The 22,683-nt window shown below is 33.7% G+C and overlaps 1 protein-coding gene across 3 annotated transcripts in view; it reads right to left on the minus strand.

Annotated features, from left to right (window-relative positions):
- NECTIN3 (nectin cell adhesion molecule 3) overlaps positions 1-22,683 on the minus strand; it is a 102,653-nt gene that overhangs the window by 62,569 nt on the left and 17,401 nt on the right. For 2 of the 3 annotated variants that reach the window (XM_081137900.1, XM_081137899.1), the window contains exons 2-3: positions 5,586-5,927; positions 1,818-2,114 (exon numbers count right to left, since the gene is read on the minus strand). In XM_081137900.1, the coding sequence (XP_080994026.1) occupies positions 1,818-2,114; positions 5,586-5,927 (639 nt within the window). The remainder of the gene's footprint in view (positions 1-1,817; positions 2,115-5,585; positions 5,928-22,683) is intronic. The other variant, XM_081137901.1, reaches the window with a different exon arrangement.

Genomic DNA, 22,683 nt, shown 5'->3' on the forward strand with positions numbered 1-22,683 from the left:
TTATAAATACCAAGAATGAACAATTTTTTTTTTCCTTTAAGAGTATGTTTTATTGATTTTAGAGAGAGAGAGGAAGGGAGAGAACGAGAGAAACATCAATGAGAGAGAAACATCGATTGGCTGCCTCCTGCATGCCCCCTACTGGGGACTGAGCCTGCAACCTGGGCATGTGCCCTGACTGGGAATTGAACTGGCGACCTCTCGTTGCAAAGGAGGGCACTCAACCAACTGAGCCACACCAGCCAGGACACAAATATTTTTGAAACTTAAAATTGGTACTAAAAAATGTTGCTAAAAAGACAGTATAGATATCTGTCAGTTTAATTTCTTTTAAAAGAAGGAGGGGAAAGGTATTAAAATATCCCCAAACAATACCTCCAAATTTTGAGAGAAGAATTTTGGATGTAAGATTTTATCTTCTTAAACTTTGTTCACATGTTTTATAGGTCCCAATTAAGAGGAAAAAGTCAAAAGAACTCTAACAACATTTTAGGAGCATGTCAATAAATCTAAATGATAAAGTCTTAGGTATTAGAAAAAATATTTTTACATATTTAGGACTGCATTCAAGCAAACAAAAATTAATAATATACATAATACAAACTGAAGAAAATTTCAGTTATGATTAGACACAGGAAAGGAAAAAATATGAGAAAAATATTAATAGTACTTACAATTAAGATCTGAATTTTACAAGAAAAAGGAAAAAGTTAGGTCTGTGAAAGCAAGGTAGGAAAAGGGAAAAAAAATTTAGTTGGATCCTCCTGAGAAGTAAGGAGAAAATGAGGAATTCGTATTCAAGAATACAATGGCAATAACATTCACATAGATATCTTCTCAAGTTTAATCCTATAAATGTTTTTTTAAAATCCTTAGAAGTAGCTTTAGAAACTATTACACCAAGTGTAATGAATATATGTGATTTAAAATTCCATGCAGCATACAAAAAACAAAAACAAAAAAAGGAAAACGAAAGACAGAACGTCTTCATAAACCTGTCTACATTTATGATCTGTGAATTGATGGAAATGACAGCATAACCTAAATAGCTCTCCTAATTTTATCTCTAATCTGCTTAATTTTCATTTTCTTTGCTATAAGCTATCATCAGTTTTCAATTGCTCAAATTTTAAAATGCTACACAAAGAATGTAAAGGGAGAAGTACATACACACATACATACACACACAAATATAAACACAACAGAGTATCCCATAACAGGAAAATAAAAGATGGGCCAGCTTTGAGTCTTGTCTATTATGATTATCCAATGATGTATTTAAAATAGTTTAACCTATATGAGAATCTTAATGATCAATAAAATTGTGTTTGAATATTGAAAGAATACAGATTTTCAAAATAATTTAAATGCATTTAGGAAGTAAAAGACTCTTATTGGAAAATGAAAACATCATGGGTGGCATCAATGAAATTGAGTAACAGCTAAAATAATTGATTGGAGAAGTAGTTTGTCTCTAAGTATTGTACATTTTGAAATATAAATTTCCACAATTTACTTAGTTCAGCTTATTTTTTAAGGTCTAAAAAAGGATAAAATTAGATAATTCTAAGTTAGAGAACAACTTTAATATCATTGTCCATCTTTACAAACTGATAAAAAAATGTTCCGGTTAAATGAAATTTTCACAAAAATAATTTAAAAATTAAGGGAAAAAATACCAATATGGAAAAATGGTAAGAATTTCTAAATACTAAATATTCAAACTAAAAACAGTTTGATACAGAATAATTTCAAAGGAAGAAAATAAAAAGAAAATGCACCACATGTTTAAAAAGCAAATGTTACCATTTACTTACATTGTATATCTAATATGAAAGAATATCGGATGTCCTTTTCCAAGGCTGGATGTTTTACAACACAAGTAATTCGCCTTCCTCTAGCAAATCTGGTTGGAAACAGCTTGTACTGGCTGACAATTGTGGCCGTTTCATTTGGAAAGGAAGTTGTGGTGGATTCCATTTCACCGAGATCACCTTCCCAGTTAATATGTGCAACTGGTTTCCCAGTGGCTGCAATACAAATGGCTGCTACTGTTTCATTTCCTCCATCAATTAAAGAATCTGGCCCTTTTATCAGGCTCACAGTGGGTTCAACTGTTCAAATTTAAAAAATAAAGTTACATTACAATTAAGAATATATTTATATCCCTCCAAGCCACATCTAGACATGTTTCATAAATTTAGGAGTAACTGCATATAAAATCTACACACACATTTTTAGGTAATGCCAGCATCAAATGAATTCTTAGAACAAGAAAAGATCATGAACCAAGACAAATAAGAAGCCAAGATTTTATACAACCATTACAAAGATGGCTCTCCTGGTAGAGATACACTTTTCTTTATAGGGACAGGTGAGCCCTTCCCAAAATTGGCACATAACAAAAAATTCCTGTGAAATGGATAATTTCCATTATGAAATTAAAGGTATTATTACTCTGAAAGAAAAAAGTAGTTTTAATATATAATGCTTCATTTTTGCAGAAAAAATATTTAAAGAAAATATAAAAACAAGTTACAAGTATAGAACCGACACTGTTAGAACAAAATATCACTAATACTTGTTCATTGGAATGTACGTGCCACCTACTTTTTCCTGGTATAAAGCTCCTCAGAAGGGAAAAGTAACCTCAATGTTAGACACTTTCTATCAAAGGCCTTCAATCATTTTTTTGTATCTCCCTTAAAAACTTTTATCTGATAAACACTACTACCCAGATGATACCTAATTTTCTCCAACTCTGATTTAAGGTATGACTCTACAGTTTCTAACCACCTGCCTGGTATTTTTGGCCTATCTTTCTTCAAACTCAAGAAACCAAATACTGAACTATCATCTTGCTACCAATCCCTAATACCTGTTTAAAGAAATGCCCACTTAAATTTACTCAATCACCAAGGTTCAAAACCTGTTATTGTTAAAACCTCCCTTGTTTCTTATATCCAGTCAGTTACAAGATCTTAATTATTCCTTTATAATAGCTCCCTTCTTCAGTCAAGTGGCAGAAATTAGTAAATTAATTTCAAGCCCTCATGGCCTTATGGCTGAGGCATTATAATTTCAGGAACTCTTCATTTGAATTCATCAAAAACGCCACACTGATCATCCTAAATCACAACTTTTATCACATTACTACCTAAATCAGGTCTGAGTTAGTCATCCCTCAAAGCAAGGTGAGAAAGTGTCAAAGCAGTTTCTCAAACTTTACTGTGTACACAAATCATTTAGGGATCCTGATAAAATGTAGATTTATCACTCAATAAGTCTGAGAGGGGTCTGAAATTCTGTATTTCTAACAACCTCCCAAGTGATATTAATGCTGCCAGTTCATGAACCACACTTTAAAACAGCAAGAGCCTGAGAGAAGGGAGGGGAGAAGCAGCACAACACTGCACACTAAGTTTACATTTCTAGTAATATAAAGCTCAAATTCCCCACCCTAACATTCAAGTTACTCTAATGTGGTCCTACTCTACTTTTCTAGCCTTTCATTCTTGTAATTTATATAAATCCTTTGAACAATCAACAAATTACTCAGTGGTTCCACTAATGAGGGCTCTCGACAGTGAGTGATCGATCTCTCTTCTCCTCCCACAGAGGACACTTGGCAACGTCTGGAGATATTCTAAGTTGTCACAACTGAGGGACTGCTACTAGCATCTAGTGGGTAGAGGCCATAAATGCTGCTAAACAGTCTACAATGAACAGGGTAGCACACCACAACAAATCCCAGTCCCAAGTTTCAACAACTGCTGGCTTTGAAGAAATTCTGCCCTAATATATATTGTTTTCTGCCAAACTCTCTTGGTTCACTTACTTTCACTATATTTTCCTTTTTGCCTATCCCAAACCTACCCACCACTCAAGAACTGGCAACTATTTTTTTCTACAAAACATTTCTGAACTACCAAGTTCCTATACCCTTCTTAATGTATGAGATTGCTATAAACTAGGAACTCTCATAGGTTTTAGGGATACAATGTTAAATTTTAAAATGTAAAGTTGAAGTCCACCAAGTTTACAGTGAAAAAAAGCATATAATAAACAGTATGGCAACCGCTACAATAAAGACATGCTCAAGATATAGTGGCAAAAGATCGAAAATCATCCAATTGTGGAGGCAGTAGATCTTTCAAGAATGGCTTCCAAAGGGATGTGGTTTGAATAGCAGTGAAATAGAAGGATATAGGATGAGAGAGACAGGAGGAAAAAGAAGGCAATCTAGGCAGAAGAACAAACAGATGTAAAAACATAGACAGGTATTAACAGAACTATGGGTGCTGGGAGAGGGGGAGCAAGGAATGAAATAGGTGAAGTTAAAAAAGTAGGCATGGGCAAATTATTATTAGTCTTACACTGTGAACAGTCTTGAGCTTTAAACCACTGAGTACTGTATTAATTTAGGAGAAATTCCTAAAATTTAAAGCAAAAAAATTTATTCCCACGAGCTCTCTTCCATATACAAACTACTTATCTATTATTTCCTTGACACTGAACTTTTTTGTGACCTTTTTTTAATCCTGACAGTCTGTACTTGATTTTTCAGATACTTATGCCTTGCCTTCCAATCAAAACATTTCTCAAAAGCAACAATTTCATAAATGTCAGTAATATTTCCCCACAACTCTTAGGACAGTGTTTTAAATATATAAAGTCTTCAAATATTTAATTTTACTTCTATTTTTACATACTACCTCTCAACATGAAAATACATGTAACAAATCTGGACAAAATTGCTTTCCTGAATTTAAGAGACCCTAAAATTAGTACATTAAATATTAGGGGCTGTGCATGTGCTCCGTTCTCTGAAAGCAGACTCAGACCAGGTGAGAACGGGAGCAGCATCTGGGAGAAAGTGAAGAGAAAGGATGAAATGGGGGGAGCCTCCTGCAGACCTGACAAAATCTGACAGGTAAGTAGGCAGACTTGGAGCAAAGACTGCCCCCATTAAAAAAGCCCCACTTTGGATGGAAATGTCTAAGGTGATATTTAACTCCTGAATCTTTGTCCCACTATTCAAAAGTACTCACCAGCATTTCCAAATTGGTTTATCTTTCACTGAAAGTGGCTATCTTAATGTTAATATATTAGCTCATTCTAAACTCCACCATAAACTTGAACAGTTATCAGAGAGAAAAGGGTAGATCTTTCATTAGAACAGAAACCCAGGGTTCAAATACCTATGCAAATCCATGATAGCAGAAATAAAATTTGATTTGAAAAACAAACCTGAGGTGTCAATGATCCAAGAAGAAAGTCATTTTTAAAAAACGGAAAAGCTATTTAAAGGTGGTAATTTAAATACAAGTTGAAAATTTGAGGGGAAATAATGAAAGCAAGTATGGCAAAGAAACTCAGCACCCAGTATAAATAAAAAGCAATCTTTCATGAAAAAAGTAAAATAGCTAAGACCTACATATAATTAACATAGAGCTTGAAAAATTATATTTGAATTTAGTTTAAACCTAAATTTATATGTAATTTCAATAATTTTAAATTCTTGAAAATATTTTCAGTATAATCCTCACAACTACCACCAAAATATATAATTCAAGCATACCTACCTAATACAGTTACAGTTGTAGAGGACTGAGCATTTCCAAGTGGGAATGTAACAGCTTTGCATATGTATTTTCCAGAATCAGAAAATCCTATGTTATGTAGAGTAATTGTTGCATCATTAAGTGAATAGTTTTTAAACAAGACTCTTCCCTGATATTCTCCTTGAACAGAGAATCCATATTGAGGATGATGAACTGCAACAGTCTGTGAACTTTTACCATGTACTTTTTCCCATGAAATTTGGGTTATAGTTTCATTTACTTCAATTAAACACTTCAATGAAACATTCTTTCCCCATACTGCTGTGACATGTGGCTCCACGATAATTGGTCCAGCTAAGGCACCTATGGAAAAAAATAAAAGTATAATTTTTAAAATAAAAAAATGTTATGCTAAAATATGATCACTCTCCCATCCCTTTTGTTGCTCTCTCTCCCTCCTTTCTTCCCCTCCTACAGATACACACTTAAAACTGAGTAAACAGTGCCAGACACTCCCAGGGCTGGATGTAAGACCCAAAGAGCAACTCTTAAATAAAGCAAATACCCAACAATATGTGTTGCAGTGGAAAAAACCCTAGATTGGGCCAAGGGTAAGCTTAGAAGCAAATCCTTTCCCAGTCAAGTCTAAGTCAGATAAGATCCCAGCCCTAGCTGACAACTTGACTGCATCCTTGTAAGACTCTGAAGCAAAGAACCCAAATAAGCAACACCTGGATTCCTGGCCAAAAGAAACTAAGAGGTAATAAATTTATGTTCTTCTAAAATGAAGAAGTTTTAGAGTAACTTGTTTAGAGTAATAGATAACTAATACCTGAAGGATATGTCAAACCAAATATAATACCAAATATAATACCAAAGTATCTTCCTTTGAAGGTTCCCTCTATCAAAAATCTCTATTAAAAACTTAATTTAAGACACACCAATTGCCAGAAAACATTAATTTAAAAACCAAAAATTTGAAATCACCTTTTTCCATTTCATAGATGAAGAAAAAAAATGTCACAAGCAAAAGTTAAATGACATCAAACTTCTCCCTTATAATACTAATTTCCTTCATAAAAGCAATGGATCAAATCTAAATCATTTTAAGAGAAATAAAACTGATAATCATGAATTCTAAAATCAAGTAAGATACTGTTCACTGACAACTATATTAAAACATAAAACAAAGTCCTGTATTTTTCCAAGTACAGCTCTTTTACCTCCTCGGTTAAGTTTATTCCTAAGATCTTAATTTTCCTTGTTGTAATAGTAAATGGAATTGATTTTTTAGTTTCTTTTTCTGAGTTCATTATTGGTGTATAAAAATGCCATCGATTTCTGGGTGTTAACTTTGTATCCTGCTACATTGCTGAATTCATTTATTAAATCTAGTAGTTTTTTGGTGGAGTCTTTAGGGTTTTCTATGTTCAATATCATGTCATCTGCGAATAATGATAGTTTTACTTCCTCCTTTCCAATCTGGATGCCTTTTATGTTTTCTTCTTGTCTTCTTGGCTGTGGCTAGGGCTTCCAGTACTATGTTGCATAAGAGTGGTGAAAGAGAACAACCTTGTCTTGTTCCTGTTCTTAGGGGAAATGGTTTTACATCTGATAAGGGGTTAATCTCCAAAATATATAAGGAACTCATACAACTTAACAAAAGGAAGACAAACAATCCAATTTAAAAAGAAGACAAGATGGCTTACTATCTTCATAGTTCAACTGAGACTGAAAAGTCCAATGCAAGGAGATAAGGAAAAGAAACAGAAAAAAATAAAAATTAGAAAGGAACAATCATTATTTGAAAAACCTATTACCTGAAAAACTTAAGAAGGCCAAGTAATGGGCATTAGAACCAATAATGTGGTCACTTACAGAGCATGCAAAATGTATGCAAAATATAAAATCAACATGTTATAATAAGTGATAATCTTTACAACTTTATTGCAGAAAAAAGATTAGTATCTGCAAAACTTTAATATTTAAAATATCCATAAATAAAGTTGCAAAGAACCTATAAAACTGAATGATTGACTTGAATAAATAAAAGATATGGCATATTCCTGGATGAAAATACCTAATACTATATAAACATCAAATCTCCTCATATTAACACACAAATTAAATGCAATTGCAGTAAAACACTGATAAAAATTCTTGAAACTAGACTAAGGAAAATAGCTAAGAAATATATCAAAAACAACAAAGGCCCAGTTGGAGAGAGAAAAATACTAAAGTAAAAATAATAAAAATCTTACTATTAATATCATAAAACAATTGAAAGCATACAGACCAACATATATAATGGTATATGGTATATAATACAGTTAATTATTTTGTATGAGTGGGGAAATAATCAATTAGTCAAGTCATGCTAAAAGATAAAGAGCTAACAGATAACTTGCTTTATACTAAACACACACACACTCCTTTATTCTCAACCACACAGATGAACTGAACATCTAAATGTAAAAAATTAGTCACATATACATGTACACATACTCACAATAACTTTTTGTATATTCCGGTAGTTAATATTAGTTACTCCCAGGGAATGGGATTACTGAGGATCAAAGAAAGAACTTTCAGTTTTTACTTTGTGTTTTTCTTTGATGCCAGAATGATTTACAGAAAGTAATTTTCCTAATAAAAAGCGAATTAAAAATAAACGATTATTCTCCTCAGGCAGAGGTGGAGAAGAGATACGATAATGAAAGTATTATGGACTGAATGTTTTCACCCCTTTAAAGTTTATATGTTGAAGCCCTAACCTCACCTCTAGTGATAGTATCCAGAGGTGGGGCCTTTGTGTAATTATTAGATCTGTATGAGATCATAAGGGTGGGACCCTCATGCTGGCATTTGAAAAGAGACTAGAACTTTCTCTCTCTCTCTACCATGTTAGAACAAAGTGAGAAGGTGAGGGTCCTTCACCAAGAACCATATCTGCCCTAATGAACAAAGAGCTTGAGCAGATATTTACCAAATAAAAACTATAAATGGCTATGTTAATGTGTTCAACTTTACTAGTAAACAAATATTAATGTAAATATCAAGTTTTTCTTTCTCATTTTTAGGTTGGATATCTAGGAGGTAATGAGTGATTTTTGCTTTCTAATTTTTTCTACAAAAATATTCTGATCAGTTTATGTTAGTTGCAAAAGTAAATTCTGATGTACATTTTTTCTTGGTTCAACTCTTAAACCACTGAGCAAGGCTCTATAGTACCCTTTAAGTATTTATAATTTGGTTCTCTCTCATATTCTATAAGTTTCTAATGATCTAGGTCCTTTTTTGTATTTTAGTTAACCATAGTTAGTTTCTATTGCTTGTGAACAGAAGAGTCTAATACATTTCCAATTCTAAATTAAACCACTTCTGAATAAGATTTTCCCCACAGAATCTTAAAACTATGGAGAAACAGATTTTCCATTGTGGTTCTTGGACTAAAGTCAATATTACAATGCCTCACTACTCAAGGTCTCCCAAACATTGTACCTACGCCATTCCCCCTCCTCCCCACATGAATTGTGTCCTGGAGAAACATGTTTATTATTAAAGACCTAAATTATTCGAAGTATGTACTTCATTAATGGTAACATAAGCTTAGAATATAAAGAGCCTAAGGAACAGCAAAGGATTGATTCTTTCATATCTGGCAAGACCCTAAACTTGTCATAAGAAGTTCCTGGCTGCTGCACAAAGGGGCCAAGGAAAAACATGCTAAGATACAATGTTGTTTCTTTTCTCTGAGTCTACTTAATTTACATTAAGTTTTATATCCTTATCTAATTAATTAAATTGAACTTACCATCTTTCAGAGAAAAAGAGAAAGGAGTGTTTTCCACTATCTATAGCTCTCATGAAAACACTATGATCATGAAAATACAACTATTTGGAGTTTTCATATGTGTCTGAATAGTCCAACGATTTTCAACCGATGTGCCACAAGAATTTTTAAAATATGCAATACCTGACCTCTTTTCCCTTAGATTGTCAAATAAATGACAACAGTCAACACGACGATAGCTGTCCAGTGTAAATGAATCAAAATTATACCTATTTTTTGGTGTGCTGCAGAATTTTAGCATAATTGCTATTAGATAAAAAGAGGTTGAAAATAACTGGACTAGTCACTCAGTTAGGATTCAGAATGCCCAGAGGATACAAATTATCTGAAAATATATGTACTTAAAAATAAGCTTGTGACAGAGAAAGAAAATATAACAACTCACATATTATAACTTCTATGGGTTATTTAAAAACAAAAAGATTTGAGATTCCTATTAGAGATCACATTGAAGTGTTTGAAATAAAAGTATAAATTGGCATTCGTTCACTTTCTTACTCTCCCACTCCCAGCAATGAACCAAGTAGTAATGGAAGTCATCACAAATGTTTAATACTATCCTTTTTGATACTATCTTTTACCATATCTAACTTCTCAACCTACAGGAAAGGGTAGGCATCTTGGGCATATGTCCTAGGATCTTTCAAAAATGTTAGAAACTATGAAACAGGTATACAAATATTCTACAAATGAAATATTTATTGCACTCTGTGTCCAGCTACAAAAATATCTCCAAAGATCTCTACAGTATGGATCTTTTCAGACTCCTCAGAATTTAGAATTTTTTTGAAGCAACTGAAGCATGTATTTTCAAGAAACTAGCAAAATCACAACATCTAGATATCTTCAACAATTTCAGCATACTTAAACACATTTTGGATTAATCAAATCTATCACCAACAAATTCAATTAATTTTAATTGTTTTAAATTGATGTTTAAGTTCTTCAACTTTGAAAATGTAACAAAAAGTATTTTCAACAAAATCCCCAAATACTCAAAACAAAAATAAGCATAGAAGAGAACCAAAATTACAAAATTATAAAACGTGAAACCTATTGATAAACTGCAAAATCAACTACTATTAGAGAATGGAAGAATCTCTAATTTCCTGTCATGTCAGAACTAGAAAGAATAACTCTGGAATCATAGGAGGTCACATATATTCTAAGGAGAAACCTGGATCACATACCAAAAAATGGTTGAGAGAACTGAGGGTACTTACTCATTTATCAGTATTAAAAGTATTACATGTATTAGGTACATACCTTGAGCCAGATGCTGGGTATAGTATTGAAAAGATATCCATATCATTCTGAAGTTTATACTTTAATCAGAGAAACATAATTAACAAGAAAATAAAAAGATATCAGATAGTAGAACTATGGAGGAAAATAAAGGTAATACAAATGGTAATTACTTTAATGTAGCACTATAGCTTTTTTATGAGTGATAAAAGAACCTTTTTAAGATGACATTAGAACAGAGACTTGGAAAAAAGTGTAAGAGTGAGAAGAAGCCTGCAGTGTCCCTGGAATGGAGAGGAAAAATAGCAGGAAATGAGGTCACAGGGACAGTAGGATGCCAGACCATATAGGTTAGACTTGGCTTTAATTCTGAATATAAGACAGGAAACCAGTAGAGAATTTTTACTAGAAACGTGACGTTCTAGTTTATCTTTTAAAAGGGCCACTGTTTAAATAAACTTATACAGAAAAATAATTAATGGTACTTTATGAAGCTCCATTTATAATATGTGAGTCAGGTTGAATCATTAAGGACTATCAGTATTGGGCTGGAAGTGAAGACCAAGACTGACAAACTGTATGTGAGGACCAGGCCCACAACAGTGTCAACAAATTACATGATTAACTCATCTACCATCCTCAATAGTTTCCTAATTTTTTGCAATTCTATAATACCAACATAGATAAACTTAATATCACAGAGCCACTTAATTTTCTTGAACAAATACTCTGATTCACCTAAAGCAGGGGTGGGGAACGTCTGGCCCTCGGGCTGTACACAGACCACAAAATTGTTTGCTCTGGCCCTGCCAAGGCAACTGCAGGCGGGACTAGGAGTTGATAAATCCAGGAACTTCTTTCATTGCATCGCCATGTATCATCCCTATGAAACCTCCTCTCCTACCTCCCTGTCCCCTTTCCCTCTGGTAATCAACATACTGTATCTGTGTCTATGAGGTGTGTTTTTTGGCTTAAACCCTTCATCTTTTTTCACCCAGCCCCCCAATCCTCCTCCCCTTTAACAGCTGTCAGCCTGTATTTAGTAAGCACAGTAGTAGTCCTTACGTAGGACCTAAGATCAATATACAAAAATCAATTTTATTTCTATGTATTAGCAGTAAAAAATTGGAGAAAAAAATTTAAAATATTGCTGTTTAGAATCACACACAAAAAAGATAAAAAAGAAATATCTCTGACAAAAGCTGTGAAAAACCTGAACATTAAAACTACAAAATTTGCTAAGAAATTAAAACCCAAATAAATAGAAAGATATACTTTGTTAGAAGTATAGGTTTGAAGACTCAATATACTTAAAATGTTAATTCTCTCTAAGTTGATCTAGAGGTTCAAGACAATCCCAATAAAAATCCAATTAGACCTTTTATATAAATTGACAAGCTGTTTCTAAATTTCATACGAAAATGCAAACATAAAGTTCCTTAATTCTGGTTGGCAAATATTTCTGAGATATGTGACCAAATATCTCATGAATTTCATCAAAATTAAGTCTCTCTACTTCAAAAGACACTCTTAAAACAAGCTATTTAATGTGAAAAAAAAATCTGTGCAAAACATATTTGATAAAGGAAGTATTTCTGATAAAGAACTTGAATCCAAAAATAAAAATCTCTCAAAACTGCATAAAAACAAGCAAGCCAATAAAAAATAAGCAAAAGATCTGAACAGACATATCATCACCAAGCAGCACATGACATATTGCTCAGCATCATTAGGGAAATGCAAGTTAAGACCACAAAATATACCACAACACATCCATTAGAGTAGATAGATGTGTTGTGGTATATTTTGTTTGAATGTTTTCTCTTTTTTCCTTAGTGAGTCTAGCCAGAGGTTAATTTTATTAATCTTTTCAAAGAACCAACTCTTTGTTGCATTAATTGTTTTGTAGAGACGTTTTGTCTTCTATTTGTCTGTCCCCATATACAAAAATTAATTCAAAATGTACCAAAGAACTAAATATAAGACTTGAAACAAAAAGTTACATAGAAGAAAAGATAGGTAATAAACTTATGGACTTCAGTCTTAGATTTTATGAATTGGACCCCAAAGACAAGGGAAATAAAAGTAAAACTAAATGAATAGGACTATGTCAAACTAAAAAGCTTCTGCACGTGGCTCAGTTGGTTGGAGCGTGGTCCAATACACCAAAAAGGCTATGGGTTTGATTCCCAGTCAGGGCACATACCTGGGTTGCGGGTTTGATACCCATTTGGGGCACATATGGAAAGCAACCAATTGATGTTCTTTCTCACATCTATGTTTCTTTCTCTTTCTTGCTCTCTTTCTCCCTCTCTTCCCCCCTTTTCCGACTCTCTAAAATCAATGAGCATATCCTTGGGAGAGGATTAAAAAAATTAAAATAAAATAAAAAGTTTCTGCACAGGAAAAGAAACCGCCAACGAAACAAAAAAAACCACCAACTGAATGGGAGAAGGTATTTGCAAACAACAGCTCTAACAAGGGGTTAATATCCAAAATATATTAAGAACTTATACAACTTAATACGAAACAAACAATCCAATTAAAAAATGGGCAGAGAAGCTGAACAGACACTTCTCCCAAGAAGACATACAAATGACCAATATAAAGAGCTCAACTTCACTAGCTACTAGGGAAGTGTACATCAAAACTACAATGAGATACCACTCTCACACCTTTTAGAGGGGCTATTATCATCAAAACAAGTACTAACAAGCGTTGGAGAGGTTGTGGAGAAAAAAGAACCCTTATTCACTACTGGTGGGAATGTAAGCTGGTATAGCCACTAATGAAAAATAGTATGCAGGCTCCTGAAAAAAAAATTAATTCAGTTAGCATATGACCTCTTCTGAGTATCTACCCAAAACTATGAAAACATTTGCAACGATATATGCACCCCTATGTTCAGTGCATTATTCATGGTAGCCAAGACATGAAAACAACAGAGATGTCCTTTGATAGATGATTGGATAAAGAAGATGTGGTAAATATATACAATACAATATACTACTGCTCAGCCATAAGAAAAGATGAAATACAGCCATTTGCAACAACATGGATGGACCTTGAGAATATCATGGTAAGTGAAGTAAGTCAGAATAAGAACCATATGATTTCAATCGTATGTGGGGTATAAAATTGAAAGCAACAAATAAACAAGAAAAGCAAACAAAACCTCAGACACATACAACCAGTATGGTGGTTGCCAGAGAGAAAAGGCTTGGTGGAGGGTACTAAACGGGATCAAATATATGGTGACAGAAGATTTTACCTTGGGTGGTGGGCACACAATACAATAAACAGATGATGTATTATAGAATTGCACACTTGAAACCTATTTTCTTAACCACTGTCACCCCAATAAAGTAAAAAAAAAGAAAAGACTGACAAGTGCTTGTGAGAATGTGAAGGAACTGAAACTCTTCTATACTGCTGGTTGAACTGTAAAATTGTACAACTACTTTGGCAGTTTCTTAAATATACAAGCACCATATTATCCACTCATTTCACTATATCTTTACTTATTAGAAAAGAAAGCATGTGTCTATGTAAAGACTTGTACACAAATGTTCATAGCAGCTTTATTTGTAATAGCCAGAAACTGGAGCCAACTCAAATGTCCATCAACAGGTGAATAAATTAAGAAACTGCAGTATACCCATACAGTGAAATACTACTCAGCAATGAAAAAGAATACCCAACTAGAAAAAGACAAGATATTCTTTAACTTTATAAAAAACACATATTTTAAAAACCTACAGCTAATATCATACTTGATGAAAAATTAGAAGCTTTTCTAATAATATCAGGAACAAGGCAAGAACATACCCTCTGTTGTACCTTTTATTTTATTTTTATTTAGTTTTAAAAAATATATCCTTATTGATTTAGGAGAGGGAAAGAGAGAGACAGAAACATCAATGATGAGAAAGTAACTGATCGAGCCTGCAACCCGGACATGTGCCCTGACCAGGAATCGAACCCGGATCACCTGGATCCTAGGTCGACGCTCAACCGCTAAGCCACGCCCGGCCAGGCTGTTGTACCTTTTAAACATCATACTGGAAGTTCTAGCTAATAATAAGAAGAAATAAAAGGTATAATGATTAAGAAGGAAAAAATAAAATTTTGTTCACAGGTGACATGACTGTCTATGTAGAAAATAAATAAAAAAACTGACAAAAACTCAAAATAAGCAATTATAGATAGCAAGGTTACATTATACAATTGCTTTCCTATATAATAGCAATGAATGAGCATAATTGGAAATTAAAAACACGTTGTTTACATTAGCACCTCAAAATTAAATAGGTATAAATCTAACAAAATATGTACAAGATGTATATAAAACTGATAAGTGATCAAAGAACTAAAAAAATGTAGAGATATTCCACATTCATGGGCAGGAAGACTCGATATTGTCAAGATGTCAGTTTTCAACATGAACTACAAATTCAGTACAATCTCAGTCAAAATCTCAGTGAGTTACTGTGTGGATACTGACAAACTGATTCTAAAAATATATATGGAGAAACAAAAGACCCAAAATAGCCAACACAGTATCAAAGAAGAAAAAAGTCAGAGTACTGGCATCCTCTGACTTTAAGACTTACTATAAAGCTAAAGTAATCAATACAGTGTGGCACTGGCTAAACAGACAAATAAATTGATGAAACAGAGAGCCCAGATATAGACTCATATAGCTATAGTCAATTGATCTCTGAAGAAGGAGCAAAGGCAATATAATGGAGCAAAGAGAGTCTTTTAAACAAATGATATTGGAACAACTGGACATCCACATGCACTCAAAATTGATCACTGACCTAAATATAAAACATAAAACTATAAAACTCCTAGAAGGTTAATATAAAAAAAATCTAGATGACCTTTGTTATGACAAGAACTTTTTAGATACAATGCCGAAAACATGATCCATGAAAGAAATGAGATAAACTGAATGACATCAAAATTCAAATTTCTGCTCTGCAGAAGACACTGTCAAAAGAATGAGAAGACAAGCTACAAAATGGGAGAAAATGACTGCAAAAGACATATCTAATAAAGAACCATTATCCAAAATATAAAAATAACTTTCAAAACTCAACCATAAGAAAAGAAATAATTCAATTAAAAAATGGTCAAAACCCTAAACAAGTATCTTACAAAGAAGATATACAGACAGTACATAAGCATAAGAAAAGATGCTCAGATGATGTCATTAAGAAAGTGCACACTGAAACAATAATGAGGCACGATTACACACCCATCAGAATGGTCAAAATCCAAACACTGACAACATCAAATGCTGTCAAGGGCGTGAAACAACAGGAACTCCCATTCATTGCTGGTGAGAATGAAAAAGTTTGATAAAGCCACTTTGGAAAACAGTTTGGCGATTTCTTACAACACTGAATATACTCAGACCATAGGACTCTGCAATTGTTTTCCTTGGTATTTGCCCAAATGAGTAGAAAATGTATGTCCACACAGAAACCTGAACACACGTTTAGAGCAACTTTGTAATTTTCAAAATTTGGAAGCAACCAAGGTGTCCTTCTACAAGTGAATGGATAAGTTGTGGTATATCCAGACAAAGGAATATTATTCAGTGCTATAAAGAAATAGCCACAAAAAGACATAAAAGAACCTTAAACGAGCACTGTTAAGTTAAAAAAGCTAATCTGTAAAGGCTACGATTCCAACTATATGATGTTCTGGAAAAGACAAAACTAAGAAACAAGGAAACAAAAAGATTAGTGGTTGCCAAGGATTAGAGAAGTCAGAGAAATGAATAGGTGGAACACAGAATTTTTATACAAGTGAAATTACTCTATATGTATGTTACTGTAATGGTAGATGCATGACATTATACATCTGACAAGACACACAGAATGTACACCACCAAGCATAAACTGTAATGTAAACTACAGCCTTTGGGTGATAATGATGTGTTAATGTAGGTTCACTGATTGTAACAAATGTACCACTTAAGTAGGGGATGATTATCTGTTGATCATTCTGGAAGGGGAGAGGGAGATGTGGGGGAGGGGCACAGGGGTACTCTGTACTTTCCATTCAATTTTGCTTTGAACTAAAACTGCTCTAAAAAATTAAAGTCTATTAAAAATTTGTTTAATAGTCATACAACCAAATACTGATAAGCAATAAAAGGAAATAAACTGATACATACAACAACAAGGATGAATTTCAAAATAATTATGCTCAAAAGACAGAAAAAGAGTACACAGAGTATGATTCCATTTACACGAAACTCTAGAAAATGCTTTATAGTGACAGAAAGCAGGTCAGTGTTTGCTTGGGGACAGGGAAGTAGGAAATGATGAGACATGACTTAACAGAGGACACAAGGAAACTCTTGGGGATGATGGATAACATTCACTACCTTCATTGTACTGATGACTTAACAGGTCTATACTTTGTTAAAACTTATCAAATTGTACACCTTACATATGTGCAACTTATTATATGTCACTTGTACCCAGTAAAGCTGTTTTATAAAAAAGAGAGTAAGAGAGGGGTTGGAGAACATGTAGTATACAGATAACTTTTGTTAGGATTTTTACTACAAAGGCAGGCAAAAAAATCAGACAGCAGCTCAAGAGAAATGATGAGTAAAAGAGTATTTTTTATAATGAGACATTAAAATGACTGAAAAGAAAAAATTATCACAGGACAGGGCAATTTTTAAAGTGGTATCTTAGAGGAAAAAGGACAGTATGGAACAGGATTGGAAAGGATACAATTGGCCATTCATTGTGCATCCACTGTAGCAGGAACAGTCTACTAGTACAGACAGGTAGTTTGGTTGATAGGTAGTGAAAGTTATTTTCTGCCTACAGTAGCCCCATCATCTGTAGTTTCACTTTTTGCGGTTTCAGTTACCTGCAGTCAATTGAGGTCTGAAAAAATTAAATGAAAAATTCCAGAAATAAACAATTAGTAAGTTTTAAATTGTGCACTGTTCTGAATAATGTGATGAAATCTTGTGCTGTCCCACTCCATACCCCCAGGACGTGAATCATCCCTTTGCCCAGTATATCCACTCTGTACACACTATCCATAAGTCACTTAGTAGCTGACTATTGCAGTATTATAGTGTTTGTGTTCAAATAACCCTTATTTTACTTACTAATGGCCCCGAAGTCATTCACATAACTTTTATTACAGTATAATTGTCTTATTTTATTGTAATTGTTAATCTTTTACTGTGCCTAGTTTATAAATTAAGAATTATACATAGGAAAAAAACAGAGTATATATAGGGTTTGGTAATATCCATGGTTTCAGGCATCCACTGGGGGTCTTGGAATGTATCCGGTGAATAAATGGGAACTACTGTAATGAAAGTGCCATTTACCATAATCTAGAGGATCAGGAAATGCTTTGCAAGAGGTGGCATTTAAGCTGTGCTTTAAATGATAAGATTTTCATAGGGTAGGAAGACCACTCCAGGCTAAGCAAAAATCCAGTATGAGGTCAAAATACAGAAATAAAATAAGACTGGAGAAAAGGCTTAATCCAAAACAGGTCAAGGGCAGTAATCAGAAATGACACAGTAGAAAACTAGAACTAGTATTCTCATTACCCTCTGGCATCATGCTTAGAATTTCCTAGAACAGCACACTGTCCCAAGCCACTAAGCCACCTGTAATTTAAATTAAAATTAAATAAAACTTAAATTTTGGGTTTTCATTTACACTAGCCATATTGAGTGCTAAATTACCCCAGGTGGCTAGTGGCTCTAGTCCTGAGGAGTACAGCTTATATTTCTTCATTGCAGAAAGTTCTAGATAGCACAATTCTAGAACAGAAGTTCAATATAGATTCTTTTCTAACTACAGACCTAGAGTTTTCTACAAAGCTAAAAAATCAGTCTCCAAGAGTTATTTTTTTAAAGTTTTAGATTTCTATAATAATGCCTTACATGTAACCAATACAGTAATAAAAGTAAAAGGTACAGAGATTATAAACTTCTACTACAATATCTTCTATACATTAACATTAAATATAGATTTCACCCCACTGTATCATATTATCTCTACTAATCTTTAAGTAGCAATTTCAGCCTTTATAAAATGATCTTTCTAAAATGTCATTTCCACTATGTATTTCAAATAAATATCTTAATTTAAGCAATCAATGTTAATAAAGGTTCTCTTTACTTGAATTTACTTTATACTTAAAAGCATAAATTCCTTCATATTCTGAGAATAGAAGCACAAAAATCTTAGACTAGGAAGGAATTCAGAGGTCAACTATCTAACCTCATTTTACAGTGGCAGTGAAGTGATTTGCCCTCATATGGTCAGTGAAAAAACACAAACAAGAAAAAGTCTTCTGGCTTCAAAAAGTAATCTTTCCAACTTCATCATGTTGAGTGCATTATGAAGAAATTCTAAATGTTTCATAGAAAGAACACCTGGAAGGGCTATTAGTTGAGACATTCAAAAGCTCAGAAATTTTAAAAATAAAAAGGTGGAGGGGAACTGTAGTTCTTAAGTCAGCACTACTTCCACCACAGGTGAAATGTGTGGGAGAATGGAATTTCATAATTGCTGAGAATCTGCTCTTTTAACTCCCATTTCAACATGTGAAACTGGCAATTTTTAAATAATGAAGCTGTTTAAATAAATTTGAGTTTTAGCCATCATAATAAAATGTATTCCCAGAATACTATAGTAATTACATTATGTTAGGCTTTACTGTTATTCTAGCAGTAAAATTTATAATCAATAGTAAACAACTTTCGGCCAAATTATTTTTCAACCGTACTACTGAATTTACTTCTAACATTTTAATTTACTTTAAGCCTTATTATAAGTGATACATACAAATGATAAGGCCTGTGAACATGTAAATATTCTCAGATGAAGTATACATATTAAAGAACTAGTGCTTCAAAGACAATGAAGTAATATCAATTCTTATAAATGACAGCCTTCCATAATGACCTACACAAAAAATTTATATACATATTTATACAACATGCATTAATAATCCAAAAATCTCAAACTTACTGTTCTAAAAGAGGCATCTCTAAACAAATACATGTAGCTTATCGTTCAGTAGTATGGGAAACTTCTCAGAGGCAAGTATGAGACTTAAAATTGTGAATGGTAATAGGGTTTAATAACAAATAAAACCCTTTGGAGCCAGACTAACCTAAATCCAATGACAAGTGCCCTTATAAAGGAAAGACAGGTGAGAAGGCCATGTGAAGACAGAGGCAGAGAAAGGAGTTATGCAGTCACAAGTCAAAGAACATTTGTAGCCACCAGAAGCTGGAAGAATCAAGGAACCAGAATGAGCCTTGATTCCTAGAGCTTTCTGGAAGTCATGTGGCCCTGCTAACACCTATACTCAAAAAATGTGAGAATAAATTTGTTGTTTTAAGCTCCCATGTTTATGGTAATTTGTTATGGTGGCCCTATCAAATGATTATAGGAGATTGCTGTACTAAACAAGGCATGAGAGAATAAATGTCCAGAACAACAGAAGTGTCAATAAATGGAAACAGGGAAGATGTTGAGACTTACAGACCACTCAAAAGTCCCAGAATCACCGTGTAAATTTAGAACTATTTTTCCTCCTTGTTCCAAATCTGGAGAAAATTTTTAGATTAAGACAAAAGAAAAACACAATTATAATTTCAATAGGTCTCAGGTTCCTCATCTAGAAAAGAAAAACTCCGGACTAGAAAAGTGGTTTCAAATTGTTCTCCAGATGCAATACAAATAATGTAATTCAAGGAAGGGGTGGAGAGGAAGTACCAAGAGAATTTCAAAGGACAGGGCTTAGAACTTCTAGAGAAGCTTCACTTTAGTACATGTAAAACGCTGGGGGGGGGGGGGGGGGGGAGGAGAGCAGGGGAAAGAAGGAGGAGGCTGAATATTACCGAACTAGATCTAGTCATTTTCAGCACTGTTTGGCAATTTGTCGTTTCTTCTGCATTCTGGACAAAAGATGGTCAAAGCTAAATTTATGCTATAATCCACTCTCTCTTCCACCAAACTGTTCAAAAAAGTCATCTCAGTAGCAAATATTTATTATCCTTTGAATTTGGGTAAATTCTTCAATATAGCAAGCAAACAAGGGGAAAAAAAAGCAGTTTTTAGGTTACTTTTTTCTATTGACTCAAGATGCCTATTTTTCCACACCTCTAAAACTGGGCTACAGGTAGCCTGAGCATATGCAAATATGGTTATTATTCCTGGTGGTGTTGATTGACAGTGTGCAACCACATGACCTATGTGACCTTTAGAAGACCATATGTTCTACGAATTCCTTCTGGTAAGATTAGGATAGCACCAGAATAAATACTTGCAGAAAGGATATTAGAGGCTTGCAAGAAAAATCTCAGAGATGATGGCCTTTTGTGTAGTAAAAAGTTAACATAACAAGACTAAACTGCTATCCCTGGAAAGGCCTTCTTGCAAGGATATCGGGAAAGTTGCCACCATTAATTAATTGGTAATAGTAGCACACTGTGCCTGAACTGTACAACCATATGGTTTATTATGAACACCTACTTTCCTCTGGGAATCTAGAATTTGGGTATGTGCTAGGCAGGGAGTACCTATTTGATTAGCCTCCAATAAAAAAATACAAAACCCTGTTCTGTAGTCTCTAATGAACTTCCATGGTTGGCAACATTTTGCCCATGCTGTCACAAGTCATTCTTGAGGGAATTAAGTGTGTCCAGTGTGACTCCACTGGGAAGGGGACTCTGAAAGATTGTGCCTGGTTTTCCCCAGACTTTGCCTCATGCCCCTTTGATGACTATGGGAGCTATATGCTCAGTCCTATGAGTCTCCCTAAAGAATTACTGAATTTAAGGGTGGCTCTGAGGACCCTACAACACATTTTTTAAGAAAGATAGCATCAAAGAGCTCTTCATGGCACAGAAGTAAAAAACAATATGAAGAAGTAGGATTCTGAATGTGAACAAGTAACAGGAGTACCTTAAAAAAACATTTTCCCACTTATATTCTGCTTTTCATGTGTGTACACAAGTTAGAATAATTTAAAAAAATTATGACTATGACTATATAAGTATGAAATAAAAGTACAATAGGTATAAAATAAGTCAATACATATAAAAAATTGTAAGTGATAGGAAAGTACAATCATACAGTTTTTGTCTTTCTTAATAGTATCTAAAATCATAATATATCTCTTAATGACCTCTTATATTTGATAAAATCTGGTAGTCAAAATTTGATATCCTAAAGCAGTAAATAAGCATCTAGAGTAAGCATCACACACAAAACAGAAGTCAATGCAAGTTATGACACTCAAAAAAATAGTAGAGATTTTAAAAGAATTACATTTATGTTGTTTCTACATTCCACATACTTTCTAAATATTTAAATTAAATATTTTATTTACTTGAATCAATAATTCTCAAAGTATCTAGAAAAGCAGTTATATAGACATTTTTCATTTCATTTGGCTTAAGAGATACATAAAATACATAATACTAAGTTTCAAATCTTATGCAGGAACTTTAAAGTGTCTTTAAGCTATAGAGATATGTGTTATCAATTTATTGTCTCTCAACTCCAAATGCACATCCATGACAAATGGAATTTCTTCAAGTATTTCTCCTTTAATAGGAACATAGTGTTAAGCTTTCTCAGGAGGGGATGCTACAGGGATAATGCAGAAGGAAGAGATTCTCCTGCCATGTTTAATGCAGACTAGGAGTCAGCAGTGTGGGTGTGAGGACGCTGGATAGAGCCAGTGTAGATGTGAGAATATCAGGTAGACTGAGGCCCAGCCATGAGCTCAGAACACAGTCCCTCTACAACCTTGAAGCCATGGTCTGGCAATAACCGTTCCTCAGTCCTCACAACACAGAAACCAGAGACCCCATGCAGCCCAAATGTTCTTGAAGTCTACTGTCCCCACTAGCATCAGAACTCACACTACAAACTCATCCATCTCCTGCACTCCCATAAGATAGTTTATTCCTTGCCTAACAGCTCCAAACCAGTTCCA

The sequence above is a fragment of the Miniopterus schreibersii genome (assembly GCF_964146895.1).
Source record: "Miniopterus schreibersii genome assembly, chromosome: 5".
Taxonomy (NCBI): Eukaryota; Metazoa; Chordata; class Mammalia; order Chiroptera; family Miniopteridae; genus Miniopterus; species Miniopterus schreibersii.